Here is a 24,201-nt window from a genome sequence, read left to right on the forward strand (position 1 = left end):
GGAAAATTCCATGGACAGAGGAGTTTGGCAGGCTACAGTCCATGGGGTCACAGAGTCAGACATGACTGAGTGACTGAACACACTTACATAGAAATTATACTCATTATTTTGTGTTACTGTTCCATTGGACAGAACTTAGCCATATGTGCACATCTTGCTCCAAGGGAGCTGGGAAATGTAGTCTTCATTCTGATCAAATGTAGTCTTTATTCTAGTTCAAATTTGTGGGTCCTATTGCTGAAAAAGAAGAGAATGCATGTTGGGAAACCACTAAGCAGTCTGCCACAGCTTTGCTGCCTCCCAGCAACAATCACTGGTTTGAAATCAATTCCTTACTTCTTACTGGGCTGTAGATTCCTTCAGCCAGGGGCTGTGTCTTTTCCCTCTTAGCACAGCTAGGTACTTAACATTTGTTGTACAAATAAATGTTCCAGTACTACCATCTGATTTTATTTTTTATTTTATTTTTGGCTGTGCTGCGAAGCTTGCAGGATCTTAGTTCCCTGCAGTGGGGGGCGTGGAGTCCACTGGACCACCAGGGAGTTTCCCCCATCTTATTTTGGAAATCAGAGAAGTGAGGCATTGAAGGGTGAAGTGACTAGGATCTTCTAGCCCAGGTTTCCACTGAATACCAGAAGCTATTTGAATGACCTCCTCTGACCATGCCCACTGCCAGGCACTCCCACCTCTGCTGCTGGGCCAGGCTATCAAAGGCCCTTCCAGGGTGGAGCCACACTTGGCCTCTGCAGAACTCTCCTGTTGGTCCTACTCTGCCCTCTCCAGCATGTGCCTATTTCCATACCTTCCCTGTCCCCAGGTCTTCCCTTTGCTGGGCAAAGATGCCTCCCAAGAGTCTTTTTTTTTTTTTTTTTTGGCTGTACTGGGTTTTTGCTACTGTGTGCAGTGGGCTTTCTCTAGTTGCGGTGAGCAAGTGCTACTCTGTAATTGCTATGGGTGAAGAGAAGTGGCTTCTCTTGTTGCAGAACACGGGCTCTAGGCTGCAGTAGTTGTAGCTCCAGGGCTCTAGAGCACAGGCTCAAGAGTTGTGGTGCACAGGCTTAGTTGCCCCTCATCATACGGAATCTTCCCAGACCAGGGATTGAACCCCAGTCCCCTGCATTGGCAGGCAGATTCTCTTATCACTGAGCCACCAGGGAAATCCTTCTGGGAGTCTTCACAGGACACGATCCTCCCGAGCGGTGGGCATATTTGGGCCCTGAGAGACCTGGGTAGGAGGCAGTCCCACCTTTGTCCTGAATCTTTGCTGGATTAGCAGGAGGGAGGACCTTTGTCACGCTTTGCCAGAACTCAGGACTCCAGCCCCACAGATTCCTTAACGGTGGATGAGAAAGTGGTTGACTCCTAACCTGGGACTTGCTTTCTTCACATGTAAAGACAAACCTGCTCATCACAACATGGGAGTTGCAGACACAGGACAGGAACATCATGGTGGTGGTGGTAGGCAGGGGGTGAGGTGGCTGGAGGACGCTTGTCATGGGTCCCCTGGATGGCGGGTACATTAATTGGTTGGCCAGAGAGTCCCTGCATCTCCCCATGGTGATCCCCTTGCCCTTCCCAAGGGAGCCCCTGGGTGTTGGGAAGACCCTCACACCAGATGTTCAGATGTTCCTCTGTCTCAGTGACGGAGGTGTGGAGAGGAGCTTCTTTCTGTTTCACTCTGTGTCACTCTGCCACAGAGCAAGCATTCTGTGCCCTAAGGGACCAAGACGGCCAAGGGGGGTGTGGGGAGGGGTGAGGAGGAGTGGGAAGGGGCTTGGTGGGGTGAGTTCTGGGCATCTGTGCAGGAACCAGGGTGGGCTCCAGCCCTCTTTTTTTCCCCCAAATTTTAAACTTTTTAGTTTGTATTGGGGTATAACCGATTAACAATGTTGAGGTAGTTTCAGGTGAACAGTGAAGAGATTTAGCCATACATATGCCTGTACCTATTCTCCCCCAAACCCCCCTCCCATCCAGGCTGCCACATAACACTGAGCAGAGTCCCATACAACAGGTCCTTGTTGGTTATCCATTTAAAATATAGCAGTGTGTACACGACCTTCCCAAAGTCCCTAACTACCCCTCTTTGTTATTAGCCAAGTCACCGTGGACGTGTTGCAGCGCCTTCAGGCTCTACCGACTTGGCCCGAGAGGAGCTGACTGCTGTGGCGGCCTGCCTCTGAGAGCCCGCCGCAGCCCCAGCCCACAGTCTTTCCGGGTCGGCTTGTGCTGTGAGGCCTGACAGCTCTGACTTTTAAGTCATTGAGCACCTTCTCAGGCCCAGGCCTGTTCCTCTCTTCTCTGTCTCTGCCTTCTGGGAGTCCCTGGACCTCAGATGGCCTCTGTATCTTCTGAAGCTAACCCCACTCACTGTGAGCCTTGGGCTCTCCTCCTCCCCCTCTGCACCACAGCGGTAGACGGACCCTTGGGGGGTGGGGCACTAAACTCTTGAGGGGAACAGTGCCAGGGTGACAAAGACCCCATAGGGGGCTTACGCAGGTGCCAGGGTCTCATGGCTTCTCACAGTCAAGGCTGCATGCCTGGCTTCCCAGTTCCTTCCAACTTGAACTCTTACTACCCCGAGTGTAGCATTTGAATTCCCTTCCCCTGCTAAAGACTCTTTTTTGGCTCAGTGGTAAAGACTCTGCTTGCCAATGCAGGAGACCTGGGTTTGATCCCTGGGTCAAGAAGATCCCCTGGAGAAGGAAATGGCAACCCACTCCAGTATTCTTGCCTGGGGAATCCCATGGATGGAGGAGGCTGGCGGGCTACAGTCCATGGGATTGCAAGAGTTGGACACGATGTAGGGACGAAACCACCACCAAGCAAAGCAAAAGGGACTGTGTCCAGGCTGGGTGCCCTGTACTTAATATCTGACAGCCCACGTGGGGATGGGTGGGCCCCTGTTGTTGGCAACACAGTGTCTTTTCCTTGGGGACTTCTCTTGCTCTTTTCTAGCCAGGCCACTAGGGGCTTGGGAGTCACTGGCGTGAATTTAGATCCTAGGCCTTTAAGCAAAAGCTCAGAAAAATCATCCTACCCAGCACTAAATATCAGATGGAGAGTCAGATTCTGGGTAGTCACCACTGGGTAGTCACCACTCTCCTCGCCCAGATCCCTTGGCAAAGCCTGGAAGGATGTCTGGGAGCTGTGTCACTCTGCCAGCCACTGGGACCCAGAGCCACCCTGTGGTGCTGTTCTAGCCCCTGGTGCCAGGGGGCGCTGTTGGCATTCTACTCAGTGATTTTAGGGGAGGGAGCCCGGGATGCGCCTGTGTTGTCTCCCCACCCCAGAGCTCTCTACGGCCAGGCTGGACTTAAGAGATGCTTGTCCTCACACCTTGATGGATGAGAGCAGCTCCCACGTAGCAGATGTAACCTGATGGGGCATTTCTGAGAACAACCTCATCTGAGAAGGCAGACTCCGCACCTTGGTGCTTGTTATCCTGTCCTGGAACCAGCGCCATGTGGCTTGGCCCACAGCGTGCTGTGGGCAGGTGAGTCTGCAGAGAGGGAATATTCCTGTATTTGGGCAAACGTGGTGTTAGGATGGTTCTGAGAAGCCAGGCGTGCAGTGGTCCACCGCTGGAGGCAGTGGGCGGGGACAGGAGGCAGGGGGTTGGACCTCTTGGCTAAGGGAGGGGGTGGGGTGGGGGGCAGGCCTGGAGAGAGAGGCAAAGCAGAGACCCACAGGAGGGCAGATTCCAGAGGCTTGGTTTTATTGTACAGTATTCTTTCTCCTCAACGAGATGCCATAAGCTGTGCTGGCACTACACATGGCAGAGCCGCTGGGTGGGGAGCTGGGTGCTGGGAAAAGCCATTGCTCGAGACAGGTCCCACTCATGGGTCTCACCCCGTGGCCTGCCTCAGGCCCCCCCGGAGGTCCCTGAGAAGGCAGGCCTAAGGGGCAGGGGGCTGTCAGAAGGCTCAGGCACTGCTGGAGGAGAGGGGAAGAGCCTCCTGGAGAAACACTGGGGCCAAACTCCGTGGGTCTCCATCAGGGCCTCCACCAGACCTGACTTGACTGCCTTCAGGTCCGAGTTCCGGAAGCTCACAGGACCTTGGGATAAGCCCAGGAGGGGGCTTGTCCTCCTCTGCCACCTTCCCAGCTGCTGTTTGGGCCAGTGAGACACTGGGCTCCAAGTTTTAGCCTCCTCTGTGCTGGGGGAGGGTGATGCACCCTCCACCTGCCTCCAACCCATCAGCACGGCTTCCCGCACAATTGGCATCATCACTGGACCAAACCCTGGGGCCACGGCCCCTCGGCAGGGTAAGAAGATGGCATTCTTCTGTGGCAGAAAGTGCTCGTGGCGACGCTTGGTGTTCCCCTCACATGGTGGGCCACGCTTGGCGGTGCCCCCACATCTGGGGCCTTCAGGCGCCGTCCCGCCTGCTCGGGCCAGACACACCCTCCCACTCCTCGTGCAGGGCTCTCCCAGGCCTCAGGTCCCCGTGGGCAAGGATGACGGCCTCCAGGGACTGATACCCCTCCATCCTTCCATCCCTCCCATCCCCTCACTCTCCATCAGGTCTCCAACCCTGGCATCCGTGTTCACAAACTCCCCAAGAAAAGGAAGGATAAGCCCTAAATATACACCAGAAGGAAGCAGCTCTGGAACAAAGAGTACAAGTAGCCAGTGGCGGGCAGAGGGGGTGTGAGGTGGCATTGGCGGAGGGGAGGGAATGGCATGCAGCACTGGGATTCCTTAGGAGGGGTGGGGTCCCCATTTCTCCCCAAGGTGTGTGAGGGGTTGTGGGGAAGGGGGTTAGCTGACTCAGAGAAGCAGGATCTCTGGACTGGGCCTTGTGGCTTCCTGTGTCCTCCGTGGGCCCGACCCGTCACAGGGAGATGAAGTCCATGGCCTGCAGCAGAGGCAGGGAGAGGAGGAGCAGCAGCAGCCACGAGGTGTTCTGGATCAGCAGGCTTATGCCCCCACACCTGACCAGTTTATCTGTGGCGAGAGAATGGGGCAGACAGGCAGGGCAGGAATGGAGAGGGGCCAGGCTCAGAGCAAGGGTGCTTTCCCTCAGGGAGGCTGGCGCCATGATGTCTTGGCTGCAACCAGGGCCAACCTGGTTGAACCAACCATCTTTCCCATTTGCAGGTTCCTGAGCCCTTGAAGGGCTTCCCTGGTGGCTCAGATGGTAAAGAATCTGCCTGCAGCGCAGGAGACCCAGGTTGGATCCCTGGGTTGGGAAGATCCCCTGGAGAAGGGAATGGCAACCCACTCCAGTATTCTTTCCTGGAGAATTTCATGGACAGAGCCCAGTGGGCTACAGTCCATGAGGTCACAAAGAGTCGGACATGACTGAGTGACTAACACTTTCATCTTTTTTTTTTTTTCCTGAGCCCCTGAACACATATTATCACAAGAAAACTGTGGGTGAGGTAGCTAGAGCCATACTGTTTTCCAGGTGGGGAGAAGGAGGTTTGGGGAGGCCGAGTGATTTGCCCACAGTCATAGGGGAAGCATCCACCACACTACTCCACCTGTCTGACTGTCCCCTTAGCCCTTCCCCCTTTCATGCTGGGGGTAGTGATTCCCCTGAGCACAGGCGGCAGTAGGGGACAAGGGGAGAGAGGTTATGGGGCCACTCTCCTCTGCAGCCCAGCCTAGACGTGTCCCAGCCGGCCCGTTCCTCCCCAGCTTGCCTCTGCCTGCTTACTTGATCTTGCTGGGGGCTTGCCTCACCTCTGAACACAGAGACATCCTTGTTGGAGACGGTGGGATTCGGGCCAGAGAGGCGGAGTTCACACGTGTAGACCCCCTCATCCTTGGTGGTGAAGTTGGACAGGTAGAGGACTTTGAGGTTGTACTTGCTGAAGAATTTGGTTCGGGAGCTGTATTCTGGCCTAGTGACCCCATTGGAGCCAGAAAGCACCCACTTCTTTGTGTCACGGGTCAGGCTGAACTCATACTGCATGGGTGTGGTGGTGGTATTTTCATGATGGCAGTCTAGACGAAGGCTCTGGTTCACCAGGCAGGCTGTCAGGCTGGTCACTTTCTGCCCACGGGCCACCTGTAAGACTGGCACCAGCAGTGCCCCCCTCCAAGTTGGGGAAGGACCTATAGAGCAGGGGGCCTCCCACCCACATTCACAGCAGAGAAAGGCCTGACCAGGCAGGGCACAAGGGTCTGCTGTCGAGCACCTCTCCCTGCCCAAGGGGACCCTGAGGGCCAGTGTACCTTCCCTTCTGCAGACTCCAGCCCATCTCCCTCTGTTCTAGTCCTGGGGTCCCACCAGTGTGTTCCATGGGCAAGAGATCTTGGGGGAGTTGATGCTACATCTTGGTCCGCATTTGCAGATTCCAACTCAGTATGGGGCAGGCTTAGTGAACTGTGTTTCCAGAAATGGTCCCAGGTGGTCAGAAAACCAACTAGGTTGCTCAGCTGTCTTAGGGATAAAAGAAGCCCTCTCTCCCTCAGTCACCTCCACGTTCTGAGTTCTTGAGGAAGAAGCTAGCTTTTCTGAAAAGAAAGCAGCCAGGGAGCTTGGAATCCCAGCCCTACCCCTTGCCTGATACCTGTCAGCAGGAGGGCGATGCCGATGGTAGGGTTCATGGTGCCGAGAGCTCAGTCCTGGATCTGCGGTGGAACAAGATGAGAATCAGCCAGGAGGTAGGGCAAGTGTGCCCAGACTTACTGCCAGGGCTGGGGGCCCTTGGGAGACATCCCATAATGGCCATCCAAGCCCCTTCGACAGCCCTCTCCCCTTCCCACCTCTCAAGTGAATGTGACACTGCCACTCAGCTCTTCCCTGTCAGGGAAAGCAAGGGGGTGGGAGAACACACCCTTCTGTGGTGTGTGTGTATGTGAACATTTACTAGCTGGGTGGCTTTGAATAAGTGACTTTAACTTGATCATTTCCAAGGCAGGGACCTCCTACTTTTTTTATCATAAAATCTGCAGAAACACAATTTATCTTAACCATTATATATTAAAAAAAAAATTGGCTACATCAGGCAGCATGGAGTCTTAACTGCTGGACCACCAGGGAAGTCCCTGTTAATCATTTTTAAGTGTACCGTTCAGAAGTGTTAAGTTCATCCACACTGTAGTGCAGCCAATCTCCAGAACCCTTTTGTTGAGGAAATTAAAATGGAGGAAGTCTTGTTCAGGCTTCAGAAGCAGGAGAGCAGGCCGCTGACCTGCCTGGACACTGCCCGGATTCTGTGCCTTCCTGCAAGCACAGCTAGTCAGGAGATGCTTTAGTTAAGAAAAAAGAGCGGGTCTTGGAATTCTTGAACCCCTGAGGGTCTGGCCAATCCCCCAGGGTCTAATGAAATCCTATGACTCATAAGGTGAAACAAACAGCATTGTAAAAAGGTTAAATAAGTAAAACCAGAAGAGCATTGTTGCATGCAAACAAATGATGCTGTCACCTGGGATTACAAGCAGGAACCCCCAAAACTGCAATTTGAAGTCTCACCCGCTAAGTGGATGCACAGCCTGGGACATTTTTCCAACTGGGACTCCAGACTGCTGTTATTTGGGACTTCCCAGTGCTGTTTAAGTCTGGATGCTGGTCAGCCCAATTTGGTGATGTATGTGCTGTTACTTTACTGTTTCTGTTTCTCTTTTCTTTTAATGATTATATATTGAAATTAAGTTAAATAAGCCTCTATTAAATATTGAAATTGTTTATTTGTGTATTTATTTGTGGCTTCTTTTGTTAAGGATCCTTCCAACCTGAAATAAAAGTTCAGCAAAACACCTTTTCATCTTGCAAAAACCAGAACTCTCTACCCATGAAACAAAACCTTCTCATTCAGGGCCTTCCTATTTCTTGTTCTGAAGAAACTCCCCAATGCCCAAACAGTTCTTGGCATATAACAGATGCCTGAAAGATGCTGAATGAACCTGGCTTTAGATACCCACCGGGTTGTGATGGGGCTTAAGGAGAATGACAAACATCTAGCACTGTTCAAGAGTAAGTGATCCACAAGCGTTCATCTTTGACTGACTGTGTGGCTGGGGATGATGGTTGGGTGGTCGGTCATGTGTGTGTGGGCCCCACTTGGCACACAGCTAAACGTGTCTCCGGCTGTGTGTGAGAAAGGTGGCAGTGGTCTCCTATTGGCATGTGTTCTCTGCATCGGAACCAAGACGTTTTCTATTGTTCAGCTCTCTGGGCGGGGTTCCTGGACCTGCAGTTTTCCAGTCCGGCTTCTGGTAGCCTCTCTGACTCGGCTGTCTGCCCCATCTTTTTTTGCAGCCTGGGCTCAATCAGTATCCTGGCGAGGCAACAGAGCGGGTAGCTTAGCCTCTCTGCAGGAGCGCTCGCCAGGGAGAGGCCACAGGAAGGCTGTGCCCAGGTGCTAGCGCTCCCGTGCGCAGGGCGCGCCGCTAGCCGCATCCAGGTCCCCGGCGCTCGGCCCAGTGCGGGGAGGGAGGGGCGAGGCTGGGGTCCCCGGGCGCCTGCGCTGCAGTCAGTTCCCTTTCAGACCCCCGCCGAAAGGGACCCGGAGGTGCTGTTGGGGAAGAAAGGAGGGGGGGCAACATCTGGTTTTGATTAGCAGACACCGAGTTACAGAGGCGGGTGGCGAGCTTGGGATCTAGAGAGGAAGGGGGTAGGCGGCTAGAACTAGAAAGGAAGAAATGGGGCTGGAACTGGAAGGGGATGCAGAGCGGAAGGGTGGGGTGGACGTTATGGGGGGGGGGCGCCGTCTGTTAGCGTTTCCCTGGCCTTGTGTCCCCGCAGCTCAGAACCCGGAGAAGCTTCGCGCTCCCTCCCGCTCTAGTCCGCATTCGACTAACCCCACCCTTATTCCGTTTTCCTATTCCAAGCCTCCCCTTTCCCAATTGAGGTCCCCCTTCTCCCTCCCTTATCCTTTTCCGGTTCTCGCCTCCTCTGTCAGCCGGTCCTTCTCCCGACCACCCCGCCCCGCCCCGCCGCCGGCCCCGCGGCACTGCGGTTTCCCGTTACTTGGATGCCCTGCACCCAGCCCGCCGCGAGGTCGCAGGGCCGAGATTGCCTTCAGTTTTCGGTCCTCCGTTCCCCTAGTCTCACCCCGCCTCACCGCCCCCCAACCCCGCTTTTACGATCTGGGTTTGGGTACGTCTGGGTGGAGAGCAGAATCCAAGCCTGTCCTTGCCGCCCTCTTCCCGGTTCTCCTCCAGCACTCCAGTCCCAGGTAAGCGTCTCCCAGCGGGCGAAAGGTGCGCCGCGGCTCCCGCCGCGGCTCCCGCCCCTGCCTTGCAAGCAGGCCCCTCTCCAGGCACTGCGCAGCTCCTTCCCAGGGCGCCCTCGGTCCGTTTTCCGAAGCCTCGGGTCGGGAGGGCTTGCTTGGGCGCCCGAGACTTATCCATCCCTGCGCCCCGGGTCCCGCCCTGGCTCCAGCTCCCACCTGGCCTCGGGTCCTCCGCCGCTGCAGCCGCCCGCAGACGCGCCGCCGCCTCCAGTTGCTGCACCGTACCCCGCGCCCGCAGTTTTCACCAGGGGTGGGAGAGGGGGAGCGGGGAGGGCCCGGGGGCTCGGCCAATCAGAGGCCGAGCGGCAGTGAAAAAGGGTGGTGGAGGGAGGAGGAGGCGGTCCGAGATAGATGTGAAAGAGGGGACTTCTGCAGCAAAAGGGGGCCGCCATCCTCTGGCCGGCTGGCCTGGTCTGGGAGGGCAGGGTTCTGGACCCTAGAGATCGGGCTGGGATCGCTCAGGGAACGCTAGCCGCCTCCCAGAGCCCCGCCAAGACCGCTCCCCTTTTAACGGTTTAACCCTTTCTTTTGACCTAGGTTTCGGAAGCCTGCGCGAAAACCGAGGGGTTAAGGAATGGTGGATGGAAGCCAGCTGCTGGGCCCCCTTAGGCAGCGCCCACGCCTCCTCGTTTCCGTTTCAGCTAGAACCCATCTCCGCGGCAGCAGCCAGTGAGAGGTTTTTGGTCTTGGAATATTCCAGGTTTTCTCCAAAGGAAGATAGTGGGGTGTTTTTCCACATAGCAACAGCCCTTAAGGGCAGCACTTGGTCTTTGCTGGTCCCCAGCCCTGCCCCAACTCCTCACCCAGCCTGGAACACCCATCTCTTAAGAGGCTTTCTGCTCTGGGGCACTGTGTCCCTCAACTCCGGGGCTGGCACTTCCTGGTGCAGACAGCTAGAAGGTTCTTCTCAATTTCATGTTCTCCTCTTACCCCTCACACCCACCCAAGTCCCTGAGCACTGTGTGCTTGGTCTTTAGACAAGAGAAGGGGTGCTGCCCTTTATAAAACACTCTGCCTGGCCGGTTCCATCCATGGCCACAATCTGCTGGGATCATCTTATCCCATTTCATGGCTAATAGGTGGAGAGATGGCCAGTCGACCTGAGCTATGGAGCCCCAAGTCTTTGGAGCCCCAAGTCTTTGGTGCTGAGCTATATTCCACTGCTGCATCTCAGCCCAGGGGAAGGGGAAATTCTGGAACTGTGGGAAGGGAGAGAAGACAGGACCACTAGAGAGAACAGCAGATACCACTCTTTTATCACTCTGGGGCATCTGTCCTTGCTCCATTAATTTGAAGTCACCAGAAGCCCTTGGACTTTTTTTTTTTTAATAGCCAGTGCTGATGACTTGTGTCTCCAATTTTTTTTTTTTTTTGGAACAAAGGTTTATTTGATTAATTTGCATCCTTGTGGCCTCTTTGTGAGTTCTGGTTGGGACATCCTGTGGGCTGACCCTGCCCCCCCTGCCTAGCCATTCTCTTATTTCTTCACAGAGATCAGTGTTGGCACCTTCTCTGCAGTTTCCATTACTGTAATGGTACTGTTGGAAGCCATCCCTGGGCTAGCAAGTGGGAGATTCACTTCCTTCTCCCTCCCTCCTTAGGTGGCCTCCCAGCACTTAGAGTGATGGAACTTTCTAACTGGAACAAGCCTCACAGATGGTCCAATCCATGGAGCCTTGGCTCTGGTAAACAGCAGGAGCTCCTGGAGCACTTTATGAGAAATGTAGCTGCTCCTGCCCACCCAGGATCTCCCTAGCCTAGTAGTAGGGCTACCCGAGTCTACATTTCACAGGCTCCCAGGACCTGGGAACTGCAGACCATCCCTTTTCATAGATGAGGTGACCTGGCTTCTCATTGTCTGGAGGGTAATTTTTTTGAAAAGTATTTATGGATTTAATTTTGGCTACTCTGAGTCTTTGTTGCTGTGCACAGGCTTTCTCTGGCTGTGGTGTGTGGGCTTCTCATTGCGGTGACCTCCCTCGTTGTGGAGCACCTGCTCTAGAGACGGAGAGCTTCAGTAATTCCAGCACATGGGCTCAGTAGTTGCACCTTGTTGGCTTCAGAGTGCAGGCTCCGTAGTTGTGGCGCACAGGCTTAGTTGCTCCGTGGCATGTGGAACCTGAAATCTTCCCGGACCAGGGGTTGAATCAGTGTCCTCTGCATTGCAAGGCAGATTCTTAACCGTTGGACCACCAGGAGAGCCCTGGAGGGTAATTTTTAAGTCCCTGGATGTCCTGCCCCTGGCGGCCAACCTCCACCACCGCCTCATCTTTCCCATTCTTCCTGCTGCATTCTGGACACGCTAGCCTCCTCCTTGGCTCTCCACTCTGTCTTCTTTCCTGCTCAACAGCTTTCTGGTTCTCAATCCAAGGATCTCTCCTATCAAAACACAGTTGCTTTAGTTGCTTTTGCTTCAGCTTAACCTTGCCCCTTACCCCCATGGGGTTGGAGATGGTTCTTTTTTCCTTTGGGCAAGACATGAGGATACCCACAGGCCCCTTAACAACAGAAAATATCTGGGCTCTGTCTGGATAAGACCCTGGATGCTCTGTTTCCCACTCTATGGCCTGGTCTCTGAATGTTGCTGGATGGAAGGCCTAGCTGTGCTATTTTGATAAGGTTTCAAGGACCTGGCCTATTTTCTGGGTCCCCAAGCACTTTACTTCAGGAAGGGGAGGGGAGTGTGGCAACAGTGTGTCTGCTAAACCAAGGTGTCTGACTGGATGGAGTTAATGGCTCAAATGATCCATTTAGGGGCTGGGATGGAAGACAGGGTCCTGATGGGGAGGAGATTTAAAAACTCCCATTTTCTAATGGCACAGGATAGGAGTGCTGAAAGCAGGAAGGAAGGGTTTATCCCCCTAAGGCAAGATTTCCTGACTTACTGTGGCTGCCCTGCAGGTCCCTGAGGTCTTTCCTCTCCCATCACCTCCAGGTGCCCCATCTGGAGATACATGGAGTAATGCTCCTCTCAAAATGCACCTTTCTTTAGGCTAACAAAGGGTCTACCAGCCATTCACTCTATTTCCTGATTTCATCTGATTGTCTTTATAAAAGTGGCAGAAGCCATCTCACCATTTTGTAGCTGGAAAATGAAGCCCCAAAAGGATAATGATGTGTTAAAGGTCAGACAAATATTTTGAAACACAGCCAAGACAAGCTAGACTGCAGATCTTTTGACTCCACGTACAGGGTGCTCCACTCCTTCCAGGGTGGGTCTTCAGACTTCTGCTGGACTGACTTCACTGGCCTGGATGAAATGGAAAAAACAAGGACGTTGTAGAGTACTCTGAACATACCTGTCAGGTTGCTACATTGTTTTGATCGCCTCCCCTTCACTCTGTTGATAAGGGAGAATTCCCAGATTCCCATCCTAGGATTTCGGAGATGGTCAAACACATGAAACCTGTTGACTTAACAAAATAGTCACAACCTGAAAGTTAAGAGTTCTGTTTTATTTGGTGGGAATTTTTAGGACTTCAAGCATGGGAGACAGCATCACAAGTGACCTTGAGAGAACTGCTCTGAGGAGGCGAGCGGAGGAGCCAGGTTATAGAGAAGTCTGGCAGGCAGTCTGAACATCAAAAGATTATTGTTAATTAAAGAAAATCAGAATTCCAAAGTTAAGGAATTTAGCGCTTTTCTGTATATGGGAAGGCGCAAGAGTCTGGGCTCACTCACTGAAATTATTGCTTTCAGGTGCATCTCAGCTATCTGGGGCCAGTATCCTGTGTTTTCACATCCTGAGCGCCCTTTCCTCAGGGCTCACCATAGGGAGTGGCTGTAGTCTGATGGCTGCTAGATGGCAGGTATTCTTTTCCTTCCTGAGTGCCCTTAGGGCTCACTAGCTCACCTTGGAGGGCTGTGATTGCTGATGACTGAGGGGCTTCCCAGGTAAAGAAGTGATAGTGGTAGTGGTAAAGAAGCCAACTGCCAATGCAGGAGCTGCAGGAGCTGCAGGAGACGCAGGCTCAGTCCCTGGTTGGGAAGATCCCCTGGAGGAGGAAATGGCAACCCACTCCAGTATTCTTGACTGGATAATCCCATGGACAGAGAAGCCTGGTGGGCTACAGTTCATGGGGTGGTAAAGAGTCAGACATGACTGAGCATGCATGAACTTGATATTCTTGTTTACTGATATGGCAAGAAATAATCCATGTCTGACCCCTGACACTGTACAGATGTGATTGACAGCAGTTTATTAGTCACCTGTACTCACAGCCCAGAGAAAGACACCACAAGCCAGGCCCTGTCTGTCACTCAGGAGCTGCACTCGAATAGTGAACAAGAGGAGCTCTGGGAGGCTTTGTGGTATCCAAAGGGTGGAATGCTCATTTCTTGCAGGAGGATATGATTGGCTGGTTTGAATAATTCTGTGGACTGGCAGGGAACTGAAGGCTGATTCTCAGGGATAAGAAGGAAAAAAGATGGTTAATTGACTAGAGGAACTTATCAACAGAAGCTAATAACTGGGAAATAGAATTTGTGGTTAGACCACTTGAGCCCCCCACAATTTGATCAGATGTCAAGACTGTTGAGTCCTAATTTTGGTCTAATTGAGGCTACACACTGGCCCTTCCTTGGGATGGTCTGTACTCTCATTCTAAGCTTATGCCTTTCTACTTTTTTGAACCAATGGTGGTAGATGGTGTGTTTTTAATGTCCCTTCTAGGCGCAAAAATAAAAGTGGTAATTTTCTGTTGCTCCTCAAACTTCTTTGGAAATATGACTAGTCTACGAAATTACAAAGTCTTGGAACTGCTTGACACTCTCCTGCCTCTCCTAATCTCTAGTTGAAGACAACTCCCTGAGTGAGGTCACCCTGAAAAACTGCATGTTTGGTTGGAGAGTATGACAAAAAAGGGAAGTTTCTCTTAGAATGCAGGGCAGAGGTCCAAGCACCGATGAAGATCACATTTTCAACATTTAAGAACCTTTATTCATGACTGTTTGATCAAATAATTAATAGTAATGTGTATCTTTTTGCCAGTTTTTCTAAATGTCCTTTGGACATCTAATAACAATGTATAAGACACAAAATTTTAAATATATTTGTGTAGGATATAAAATAATATAAATCTATTATATTTAAATTATTAATGACATCATTCAAGATGCTCCTATTCTTATTTTTTCTGTACTTGATAAAATATTCTCAGAGAAATGTTAATATGTCTCACTATGATTGTATATTTTTTCTTTTCCTTTATATTTCTTCTGATTTTTACTTTATGTATCTTTGTTTCTTTGTTGTTAGGTATCCAATAGTTGATGATATCTATCTTCTTTATGAATTGTACCTTTTATCATTAAAAATGCTCATATTTATTTCATTAAAAAAAACAAAAAACTTATTCAAATGTTAATAGCAATATTCATAATTGCCAAAAAGTGGAAACAACAGAAAAGTCCATGAACTGATGAATGAATAAACAAAATGTGTGAAATTAATAAAATAATTAAAAGACATTATTGCTCTAGGCACAATGTTTAAGGCACAAGGCTAAACCCTGGGTATACAAAGATCAATAGAGCATAGTCTCTGCCTTGGAAGAGTTGTCCAAGTGGGGAGATGGAAATGGTAAATAGATAATTAGAAAGCAATAGGGGAAAAGCATGGTAGATTCTTACATTACTGACCTTCAATGAATCATCCATCCTGATTTCCATGCCTTCTTGTGATCACCTTCTGCATTGACTCTGGACTTGGCCATGTGTCTTGCTTTGGCCAATGAGCTGTCAGCAAATGTGATGCAAGCAGAAGCTTGATAAGTGTTTGTATGTTGGGATTTGCCTTCTTGGAATTCAGTTGCCACAAGAGAAAGTTTGAGCAAACACATGGAGAACCGAGGTGCCTCAGTTTATATCAACAACCGTTTGGGATAAGCTAGCCCCAAGTTGACCTGCCACATGCTCACAAACACATGTGTGGTCCTACTGAGCCACCTAGAACATCCTTAGTAGTAGAGGACAGACTGTGGTACATTGCTCCGCTGATGGCTACCCAGGGAGTCATACCCCTTCCATACTGATTCTGAGCTCAGCCACGTGACAGGTTTTGGCCAATGGGGTTTGAACAGATGTGATTCAGGCAGAAACTTCATGAGGGCTTGCCCCTTGGAACTTAGCTGCCATGTGAAGAAGCCCAGGCTAGCCACGTGGAGAGACCTGAACTCAAATGCTCCAGCTAACAGCCCCACTGAATTGCTAGGCACTGAGTGAGTCATTCTAGGATCATCCAACTCCTAGTCCACCTGTAAACTGGCTGCAAATGCGTGGGTGAGCCCTGCAAGTCTGTATGGAGCACAGATGCACTGTCCCTGCTGACCCCTGACCACTGATACCCAGAACTGTTATTGCCTTTAGTTACTACTCTGAGTGGTTTGTTACACAGCCACATATAACATATACACCAGGTGAAGAGAAGAAAGGGCATTTAGGATCGAGGAGAGGGGATAAACAAAGGCATAGACCCAAAGCAAAGCGGATGTGGGAAGATACAGATAGTGTGGGGTTGCCTGTGGCAGGCAACTGGAGGAAAGGTGGCAATCAACATGAATTGCTCTAAAGATGGCTAAACTAAAAAAAATAGTCACAACCTGAAAGTTGAGAGTTGTGTTTAAGCAGTGGGAAGTTTTAGGACTTCAAGCTCGGGAGGCAGCATCTCAGGTAGCCCTGAGAAATTGCTCCAAGGAGGTGGGGAAGGAGTCAGGTTTTAAAGAAGTTTACAACAAAGGGGGCAGATAGTCTGAACATCAAAGATTATTGTTAATTAAGGAAAACCAGATATCTCCATGAATTAGCACTCTTCTCTTCAGTAGTCATGTATGGATGTGAGAATTGGACCATAAAGAAGGCTGAGCACCGAAGAACTAATGCTTTCGACTTGTGGTTCTGGAGAAGACTCTTGAGAGTCCCTTGGACAGCAAGGAGATCAAACCAGTCAATCCTAAAGGAAATCAACCCTGAATATTCATTGGAAGGACTGATACTGAAGCGCTAATATTTTAGCCACCTGATGTGAAGAGCCGACTCATTGGAAAAGACCCTGATGCTGGAAAAGATTGAGGGGAAGAGGAGAAGGGAGTGAGAGAGGGTGAGATGGTCGGAGGGTATCACTGACTCAATGGACATGAGTTTGAGCAAACTCTGGGAGATAGTGAAGGACAGGGAAGCCTGGTGTGCTGCAGTCCATGGGGTCACAAAGAGTCAGATATGACTTAGCAACTGAACAATAAGGAAAATCAGGTATCTCTAGGAATTTAGCGCTCTTCTATGTATGGGAAGATGAAAGCGTCTGAGCTCACTGAACTCATTTGTTTCATATGCATCTCAGTTATCTGGGGCTAGCATCCTGCATTTTCATATCCACCCAACCCTTCCCCCTCCCATTTGTAGGGAATGGTGGCCACTATATCGCAGGCGTTGTTCTCTGGGGGGCCCTCCGGGTTCAGAAATTCACATTTGGAGGGCCAGAATCTCAGATGGCTCTGACATTCTTGTTTATAGATATGGCAGTAGATATTCCATTTCACAAAAAGTGGTATGGGTGTTTAGAGAAGTAGAAGGGATCTTACTGCTGGTGCAGGTGACAAGGGAAATGGTATGTAAAAAGGAAAGAATTTCACTGTCTGGGTTGCTTTGCCAGGTTCAAGTCTTGCATGAAAACATAAAAAGGCAGTAAAGTGGCTGTGCTTGTGCAGATCCAACAGCAAGCCTGGGGAAAACCAGCCACTATTGTGGTGCCAGAGCTCTTTGGAGCCCTGAAACGGCACCAGATGGTTTTAGTGTGATAGACACTTACTTGAGGGCCTGTCTGTGTCTTATTTCCTGCTGTTTCTCGAGGGCCCCCAGGTCCTAGGACAAAATAGAGCTCAGTAAATATTTTTGAGTGAATATGAAAAGAAATAAGTGGGACTTCCCTGGTGGTCAGTGGTTTAAGAACCAGCCCGCCAGCGCAGGGTACATGAGTTCGATCCCTGACCTGGGAAGATCCCCCATACCACGGGGCAACTAAGCCCACTAGTCACAGCTACTGAAGCCCGCGTGCCTAGAACCCATGCTGTGAAACAAGAGAAACCACCACAATGAAAGCCCGCTCACTGCAACAAGAGAGTAACCCCGGCTCTTCGCAACTACAGAAAAGCCTGCGTGCAGGAACAAGGACCCAGCACAGCCAAAAAATAAAATAAATATAGTTAAAAGAAACAGAAATAAGAGCAATCAAGTATTGTTGGTGCTGTTTATCAGGCAAAAAAGGAGGAAAGTCCCAGGAGGGTTTGGGAGAAAGCAGTGGTTGTTTCTCTGGAAAGAAGAAGGGTGTTTCTGACAGAAATAAAGGCATGGAGGCCTTAACAGTGTCTGGGAAACGGCACATTCTGAAGTCCCACGTAGTTCGAGCATGGAGTGGGCGGAGTGATGGTGCCTGAGATGTGGCGGGGGAGAGAGAAGAAGCCAGATGACAGGAGACTGGATTTATAAGGCTAAAGGTTTTGGCCTTTATCCTGTTAGCAGTGGGGAGCCATGGCAGGCTCTGAGGCCAGGGAGAAGTTTGATGAGACTTGCATTCTGGAGAGAGGAGTGGAAACTGAAGTGATGGTGTGGGATTGGGAGGATGCACAAGAATGGATGCAGCTCAAATGGGAGCATAGGAATTGGATTGAGAGGACGAGGGCCCGAAACGGGGCAGGAGCTGTGGGGATGGACGGGCAAGGTGGGACAGATGAAGGAGACGTACATGGGAGAATTCACAGTATCTGGGCACTTCGTAGATGTGTTTGAGGTCTTACAATAACTACCAGTGGTGTGGTTGCTCTGAAAGAAGAGATGAAGCAACTTTGGGGCAAAAGGTCCTTTAAAAAATTATTTATTTTTAATTGGAGGATAATTGCTTTACAGTGTTGTGTTGGTTTATGCCATACATCAACATGAATCAGCCATAAGGTATACATATGTCCCCTCCTTCTTAAACCTCTCTCCCACCTCCCACCCCTCTATGTTTTCACAGAGTACCAGGTTGGGCTGCCTGCATCAAACAGCATATTCCCACTGGCTATTTATTTTACGTATGGTAATGTATATTGATGCTTTTGAACTGTGGTGTTGGAGAAGACTCTTGAGAGTCCCTTGGACTGCAAGGAGATCCAATCAATCCATCCTAAAAGAGATCAATCCTGGGTGTTCATTGGAAGGTCTGATGTTGAAGCTGAAACTCCAATACTTTGGCCACCTCATGCGAAGGGTTGACTCATTGGAAAAGACCCTAATGCTGGGTAGGATTGGGGGCGGGAGGAGAAGGGGACGACAGAGGATGAGATGGTTGGATGGCATCACCGACTCGATGAACATGGGTTTGGGTGGACTCTGGGAGTTGGTGATGGACAGCGAGGCCTGGCGTGCTGCAATTCATGGGGTTGCAGAGAGTTGGACACGACTGAGCCCTCTGAACTGAACTGAACTGAACTGAATGTATATGATTCAATGTTACTCTGTCAATTCATCCTTCCTTCTCCTTCCCCGGTCGTGTCCACAAGTCTGTTCTCTATGTCTGCATCTCTGTTGCTGCCCTGCAAATAGTTTCATCAGTACCATTTTTTTTTTTTTTAGCTTCCATATATATGTGTTAATATGTGATATTTGTTTTTCTCTTTTGAGACAAAAGATCTTGAGTTCAATGTCAGCTCTGTTGGGTCTGAGATCTATGGATAAGCAGTGGAGAGGTCCAGGCTAGGGCTGAGGAGCATGGTCTGAGTAGAGGGCAGATATTTGGTAGGTGTTGGCAAATAGGGGGTGATGAGTGCCCAAGGGGCATTATAGGCCTAGAAGAATACAGAACTCAGGACAGGACCTGAAGGGGCACTGGTGTTTAAGCCACAAATGAATGTGAGAAGGAGTGTCAGAAGGATGGGAGAGCCAGGAGAGAGCCATACCCCAGAAATGGGCAAGTGGTCAGTGGTACAAGTAAAGACTAAAAGGTATTCAAGAGATTTAGCAACAAGGAGGTCACCTGGTGAGGACAGTTCTAAAAGTTGGTGGGAGCTGAGGTCTGAGGTTGTTGTTTAAAAATATAGGTTTTATTGTTAGGTGTGGAAGGCCAGCCATGAGGGGATGACTACCACTGAAAAGGTAGTTGGTTATAGTCATAGATTCCGAGAGTACTGTACCCCACTCACAGAGGCAGGGGTGGTGGGGAGCCCACTGGGAAATACTGGCGCTAGTCAGGAGGCAGAGGAAAAGGGGAAATTGTGGGCAAGAGTTTTCCTTGTGGTTTCTGTGGGAAGGAATAGATGAGGCGATTAACAGGTTTAGGATTGGCTAGTTTGAATCATCTCAGTGGGCGCTCTGGGGCACAAGCGTGTTTCCAGTTGGCTGGTACCTGGCTATGAGATGATGAAGCCAGGTGGCTAGTGATCTGGAGTGTGAGAGCCTGATAAAGGAGATGGTTGAGGATATGGGCACCCTCCAATCTGATTGGTTAATTGAATTAGTTTGGTTAATCAGATTGGTTGATTGAAGTGATTGTTTTCTATTTGAAAGGTGCACTGGTGCGTGAATGGTTTACTACCTCCAGGAACTAGCGGACTGTGGTGGGGGCAGTCACCCCAGATATCTAAGCATCAGAATACAGAAAGTAAAACACATGGTTAATATAGTCATGGGCTGGGCAGTGGGTCAGAAAGACTGAGGATATAAACCTTGTATGTGAGGGGCTACCGGGGGCTCCTTCTTCTCTCAGTGGTGGTTGGGAGTGGTGAGGTAGGTTGCTGGTTTCCAAAGCAGAGGGCTGGAATCTCCCAGGAAGGTCAGGACCTGCCCACTGGTGGGATCTTGCTCATGCCCATCTCCTGGGCAGCAGCGCCTGGCAGAGATGTTTGAGAGCATGGGATGTGGGGTTACCTGGACTTTCAGGCTAAGCCTCGGGGGTGTTGTCTTGGCTGAGCTCAGTTTGCTCAAAGTTGGGGGAGGCCCAGAAAGGGCTGTCTGAGAGGTGAGAATAGCCCCCGCTGAGTCCTGACTCAGTCTCTCCAGTAAAAGGAAATTGAATTAGCAGTTTTTTGGCAGGTACTGCTGTGCCTAGGGATAAACAAGACTCATCCTTGTGGAATGTGAGCAGAGTTAGCATATTTTTTTATTGGCTTTTGGGGAAAACAGAACAAAGAAAAATACAGTCATAGGTCCCATAGCTCTCTGAGGTCGCCTCCATCTTAACTTTCCACAGCCAGGACACATCTTGGGCAAAGCTGCCTCGTAAGCAAACTGTTGTCTCCTGCTTTGCAAGCTCACTCCTTCTGAAGAAGCTGACAATTATCCAACATCCCAATGCCAGCTGGCTTCAGCCAGTAGAATTGCGGCATGCAAATAGAGCATCGGCAGCTACTCTGGGTCAGGCTATACTGCAAAGTAGGAGGAATTTCTTCTAAGAGGGGGAAATTCAGCTCTTAGATGGGGGAAAATGAAAAAAAAAATCAGAAATATTTTCTTTATGTTGGAGGCATTTCTGCTGCTCCTTGGCAGGAAGGAAAGGAGAGTGTTGACGGGTATTCTTTCTTCCAAAGTGCACTGCATATAGGAAGGTATGTATTAATATTTCAGCTTCTCTGATGAGAGTATGAGGCACAGTCCTGAGGCCATGTAATGGTGAGAGTGTGGGGGTGGGGTGGGGGGGAGGCAGTGGTGGTGGCTGGAGCTCAGTTCACCTAGGCATGCCCTCAGCTTCTCTCTTCAGCTTGCCCAGGAAGATCTCTGTCCATCTGCCCTTCCAGGAGCTATTGGAGGAATAGGTAGACCTGAGTGGAGTAACTCTGAGTACAAAATCCTTCTTAGCCCAAATCCTGGGAGTTATTCTCTCTTGTTTTCACCCCCATAACCAGCCTTTCATCCGACTTTGAATTATACCCGTAAAATGCTTCTTGGAGCCAACTCTTCCTTCCCATCCTCATTGACACAGCTCTAGCCTTGGGACTCATCTTCTCTCGCTTGGATTATTCCAGTAGCCAGTTAATGGGTCTCTTGCTTCCAGTTGTTGCTCCATACTGCTACCTGAGTGATTGTTTTCCCCAAAACCATGTTTTAAATAATTTACATACTTAAAATGTTTGTAATGCATGTTGTTGTTGTTTAGTTGCTAAGTTGTGTCTGACTCTTGTGACTCCATGAACTGTAGCCCGCCAGGCTCCTCTGTCCATGGGATTTCCCAGGCAAGAATACTGGCATGGGTTGCCATTTTCTTCTCCAGGGGATCTTCCTGACCCAGAGATTGAACCGCCTCTCCTGCATTGCAGGTGGATTCTTTATCACTGAGACACCAGGGAAGCCCCAATGTAATGCATATATATTGTTCTAAATTCAATTATATGGAAGAATGTTGAGTAGAAAGTAAATCTTCATCAACTTCTGTCCCCTAGTCATTGCTACCAGTTGTTAGCAATTGTGTGATGTATGTGTGCTAAGTCGCTTTAGCTGTGTCTGACTCTTTGAAACCCTATGGACTGTAGCCTGCCAGGCTCCTCTGTCCCTCGGATTCTCCAGGCAAGAATACTGCAGTGGGTTGCCATGCTCTCCTCCAGCGGATCCTCCTGATCCAGGGATCAAACCTATGTCTCCTGCAGCTCCTGCACTGCAGGTGGATTCTTTACCACTGAGCCAGTGGGCAGGCTCCAGCAGTTATGTATCTTTCCAGAAATAATCCATGAATATAACATAGCAAATCTGTTTTTTGAAGAAGTATGGAGAACACACAAATGTAGCCTTTTATATACATTTTGCTATGCATCTTACTTTTTCACTGAATGATATCTCTTGAAGGGCATTCTATATTAGGACATATAAAGTTGACTTATTCTTTTATCAATGATTTTGTAGTTCATTTGTGGTCATATTACAGTCTATTTAACCAGCTCCGTGTGTGTGTGTGTGTGTGTGTGTGTGTGTGTGTGCTCAGTCATGTCCAACTCTTTGTGACCTCATGGACTGTAGCCCACCAGGCTCCCCTGTCCATGGGATTTCCCAGGCAAGAATACTGGAGTGGGTTGTCATTTCCTCCTCCAGGGGATCTTCCAGACCCAGGGATTGAACCTGCATCTCTTGCATTTTCAGGTGAATTCTTTACCACTAGTGCCACCTGGGAAGCCAATCAGTCCCATATTAGTGACTATTTAGGTGATTTACAAACAATGCTTCAATGAGTGATTTATACAAATGTCATTTTACATGTGTTTAAGCTGGAATCAAGATTGCCAGGAGAAATATCAATAACCTCAGATATGCAGATGACACCACCCTTATGGCAGAAAGTGAAGAAGAACTAAAGAGCCTCTTGATGAAAGTGAAAGAGGAGAGTAAAAAGTTGGCTTAAAGCTCAACGTTCAGAAAACTAAGATCATGGCATCTGGTCCCATCACTTCATGGGAAATAGATGGGGGAACAGTGGAAGCAGTGTCAGACTTTATGTTTTGGGGCTCCAAAATCACTGCTGATGGTGATTGCAGCCATGAAATTAAAAGACGCTTACTCATTGGAAGGAAGGTTATGACCAACCTAGATAGCATATTTAAAAGCAGAGACATTACTCTGCCAACAAAGGTCCATCTAGCCAAGGCTATGGTTTTTCCAGTGGTCATGTATGGATGTGAGAGTTGGACGGTGAAGAAAGCTGAGCGCTGAAGAATTGATGCTTTTGAAATGTGGTGTTGGAGAAGACTCTTGAGAGTCCCTTGGACTGCAGGGAGATCCAACCAGTCCATCCTAAAGGAGATCAGTCCTGGTTGTTCATTGAAGGACTGATGTTGAAGCTGAAACTCCAATACTTTGGCCACCTCATGCGAAGAGTTGACTCATTGGAAAAGACTCTAATGCTGGGAAGGATTGGGGGCAGGAGGAGAAGGGGACGACAGAGGATGAGATGGTTGGATCGCATCACCGACTCGGTGGACATGGGTTTGGGTAAACTCCGAGAGTTGGTGATGAACAGGGAGGCCTGGCGTGCAGCGATTCATGGGGTCGCAAAGAGTCGGACACGACTGAGCGACTGAACTGAACTGAACTGACTGAACTGATCAATCAAATTTCTTAGGATTTGAGTGCCTTTAAATATTATTACTAAATGTCTAATTCAAATTATATTGTTAAATGTTTTCCCTCTTGCAAAAATGAAGAACATGTTTATAACTTCAGTCAAGACTGTTTCCTGAGCTCTGGCCCACTAATCAGCTATTATTTTGTGTAGCCACTTGGAGATCTCAAATCTGATATATTCTAAATTGACCTCCAGTCTTTCTCATTGGATAAATGGGACCCCCATCAGCATAATCACTCAAGCCAAAATCCCTAAAGTCGTCCATGATATCTTCATTTCCCATACTGCTACGCTGGACCATCCGGGAAGTACCAGTACCACTCTGTTTTGATTACTGTTGCTTCGTATATGATTTGAAATTGGGAAATGTGAGTCTCCTAGCCTGACTTTTATTACATGGATTAATTTTTTTTTTTTGCAATGTATATAGGTGGAATCATATGAAATGTACTCTTTTGTGTTTGTTTTCTTCTACTTAATATTATCTTTGGGAGCTACCTTTTAAAATTAACTTAAAAATGTAAAACTTTAGGGCTTCACTGGTGGCTCAGTGGTAAAGAATCCACCTGTCATTGCAAGGGACACGGGTTCAATCCCTGGTCCGGGAAGATCCCACATGCCATGGAAAAACTAAGCCCGTGCACCACAACTGCTGAGCCTGTGCTCCAGAGCCCTTGTGCTGCAACTTCAGAAGCCTGTGTTCCCAAGAGCCCATGCTCTGCAACAAGAGAAGACACCACAATGCATTACAACTAGAGCATAGCCCCCCACTCGCTGCAACTAGAGAAAGCCAGCATAGCAACAAAGACCCAGCACAGCCAAAAATAAACAAATAAAGAAGATGATTAAACAAATAAAATTTAAACAAATGACATACTTAAATGATTTTAAAAACTCAAGTAGGATGAAAAGGTTATAGTGAAAAACCATGCTGTCTC

The 24,201-nt window shown here is 49.5% G+C and overlaps 1 protein-coding gene across 2 annotated transcripts; it reads right to left on the reverse strand.

Moving 5' to 3' along the window:
• Window positions 1-3,698: 3,698 nt before the first annotated feature.
• THY1 (Thy-1 cell surface antigen) lies at window positions 3,699-9,435 on the reverse strand. 2 transcript variants are annotated; one of them, XM_081541316.1, is made up of 5 exons: window positions 9,346-9,435; window positions 7,024-7,178; window positions 6,523-6,583; window positions 5,690-6,025; window positions 3,699-4,948 (listed from the first exon to the last, which is right to left on the reverse strand). In XM_081541316.1, the coding sequence occupies exons 3-5, from the start codon at window positions 6,557-6,559 to the stop codon at window positions 4,836-4,838; spliced, it is 486 nt and encodes a 161-aa protein (XP_081397442.1). In that variant the 5' UTR covers window positions 6,560-6,583; window positions 7,024-7,178; window positions 9,346-9,435; the 3' UTR covers window positions 3,699-4,835. The 2 variants fall into 2 exon arrangements, with proteins under 2 accessions (XP_081397442.1, XP_081397441.1); XM_081541315.1 differs by lacking the exon at window positions 7,024-7,178.
• Between the last annotated feature and the right edge of the window lie 14,766 nt (window positions 9,436-24,201).

Source organism: Giraffa tippelskirchi, chromosome 11 (genome assembly GCF_054371585.1).
Source record: "Giraffa tippelskirchi isolate mGirTip1 chromosome 11, T2T-mGirTip1v1.2.pri, whole genome shotgun sequence".
NCBI classification, from domain to species: domain Eukaryota; kingdom Metazoa; phylum Chordata; class Mammalia; order Artiodactyla; family Giraffidae; genus Giraffa; species Giraffa tippelskirchi.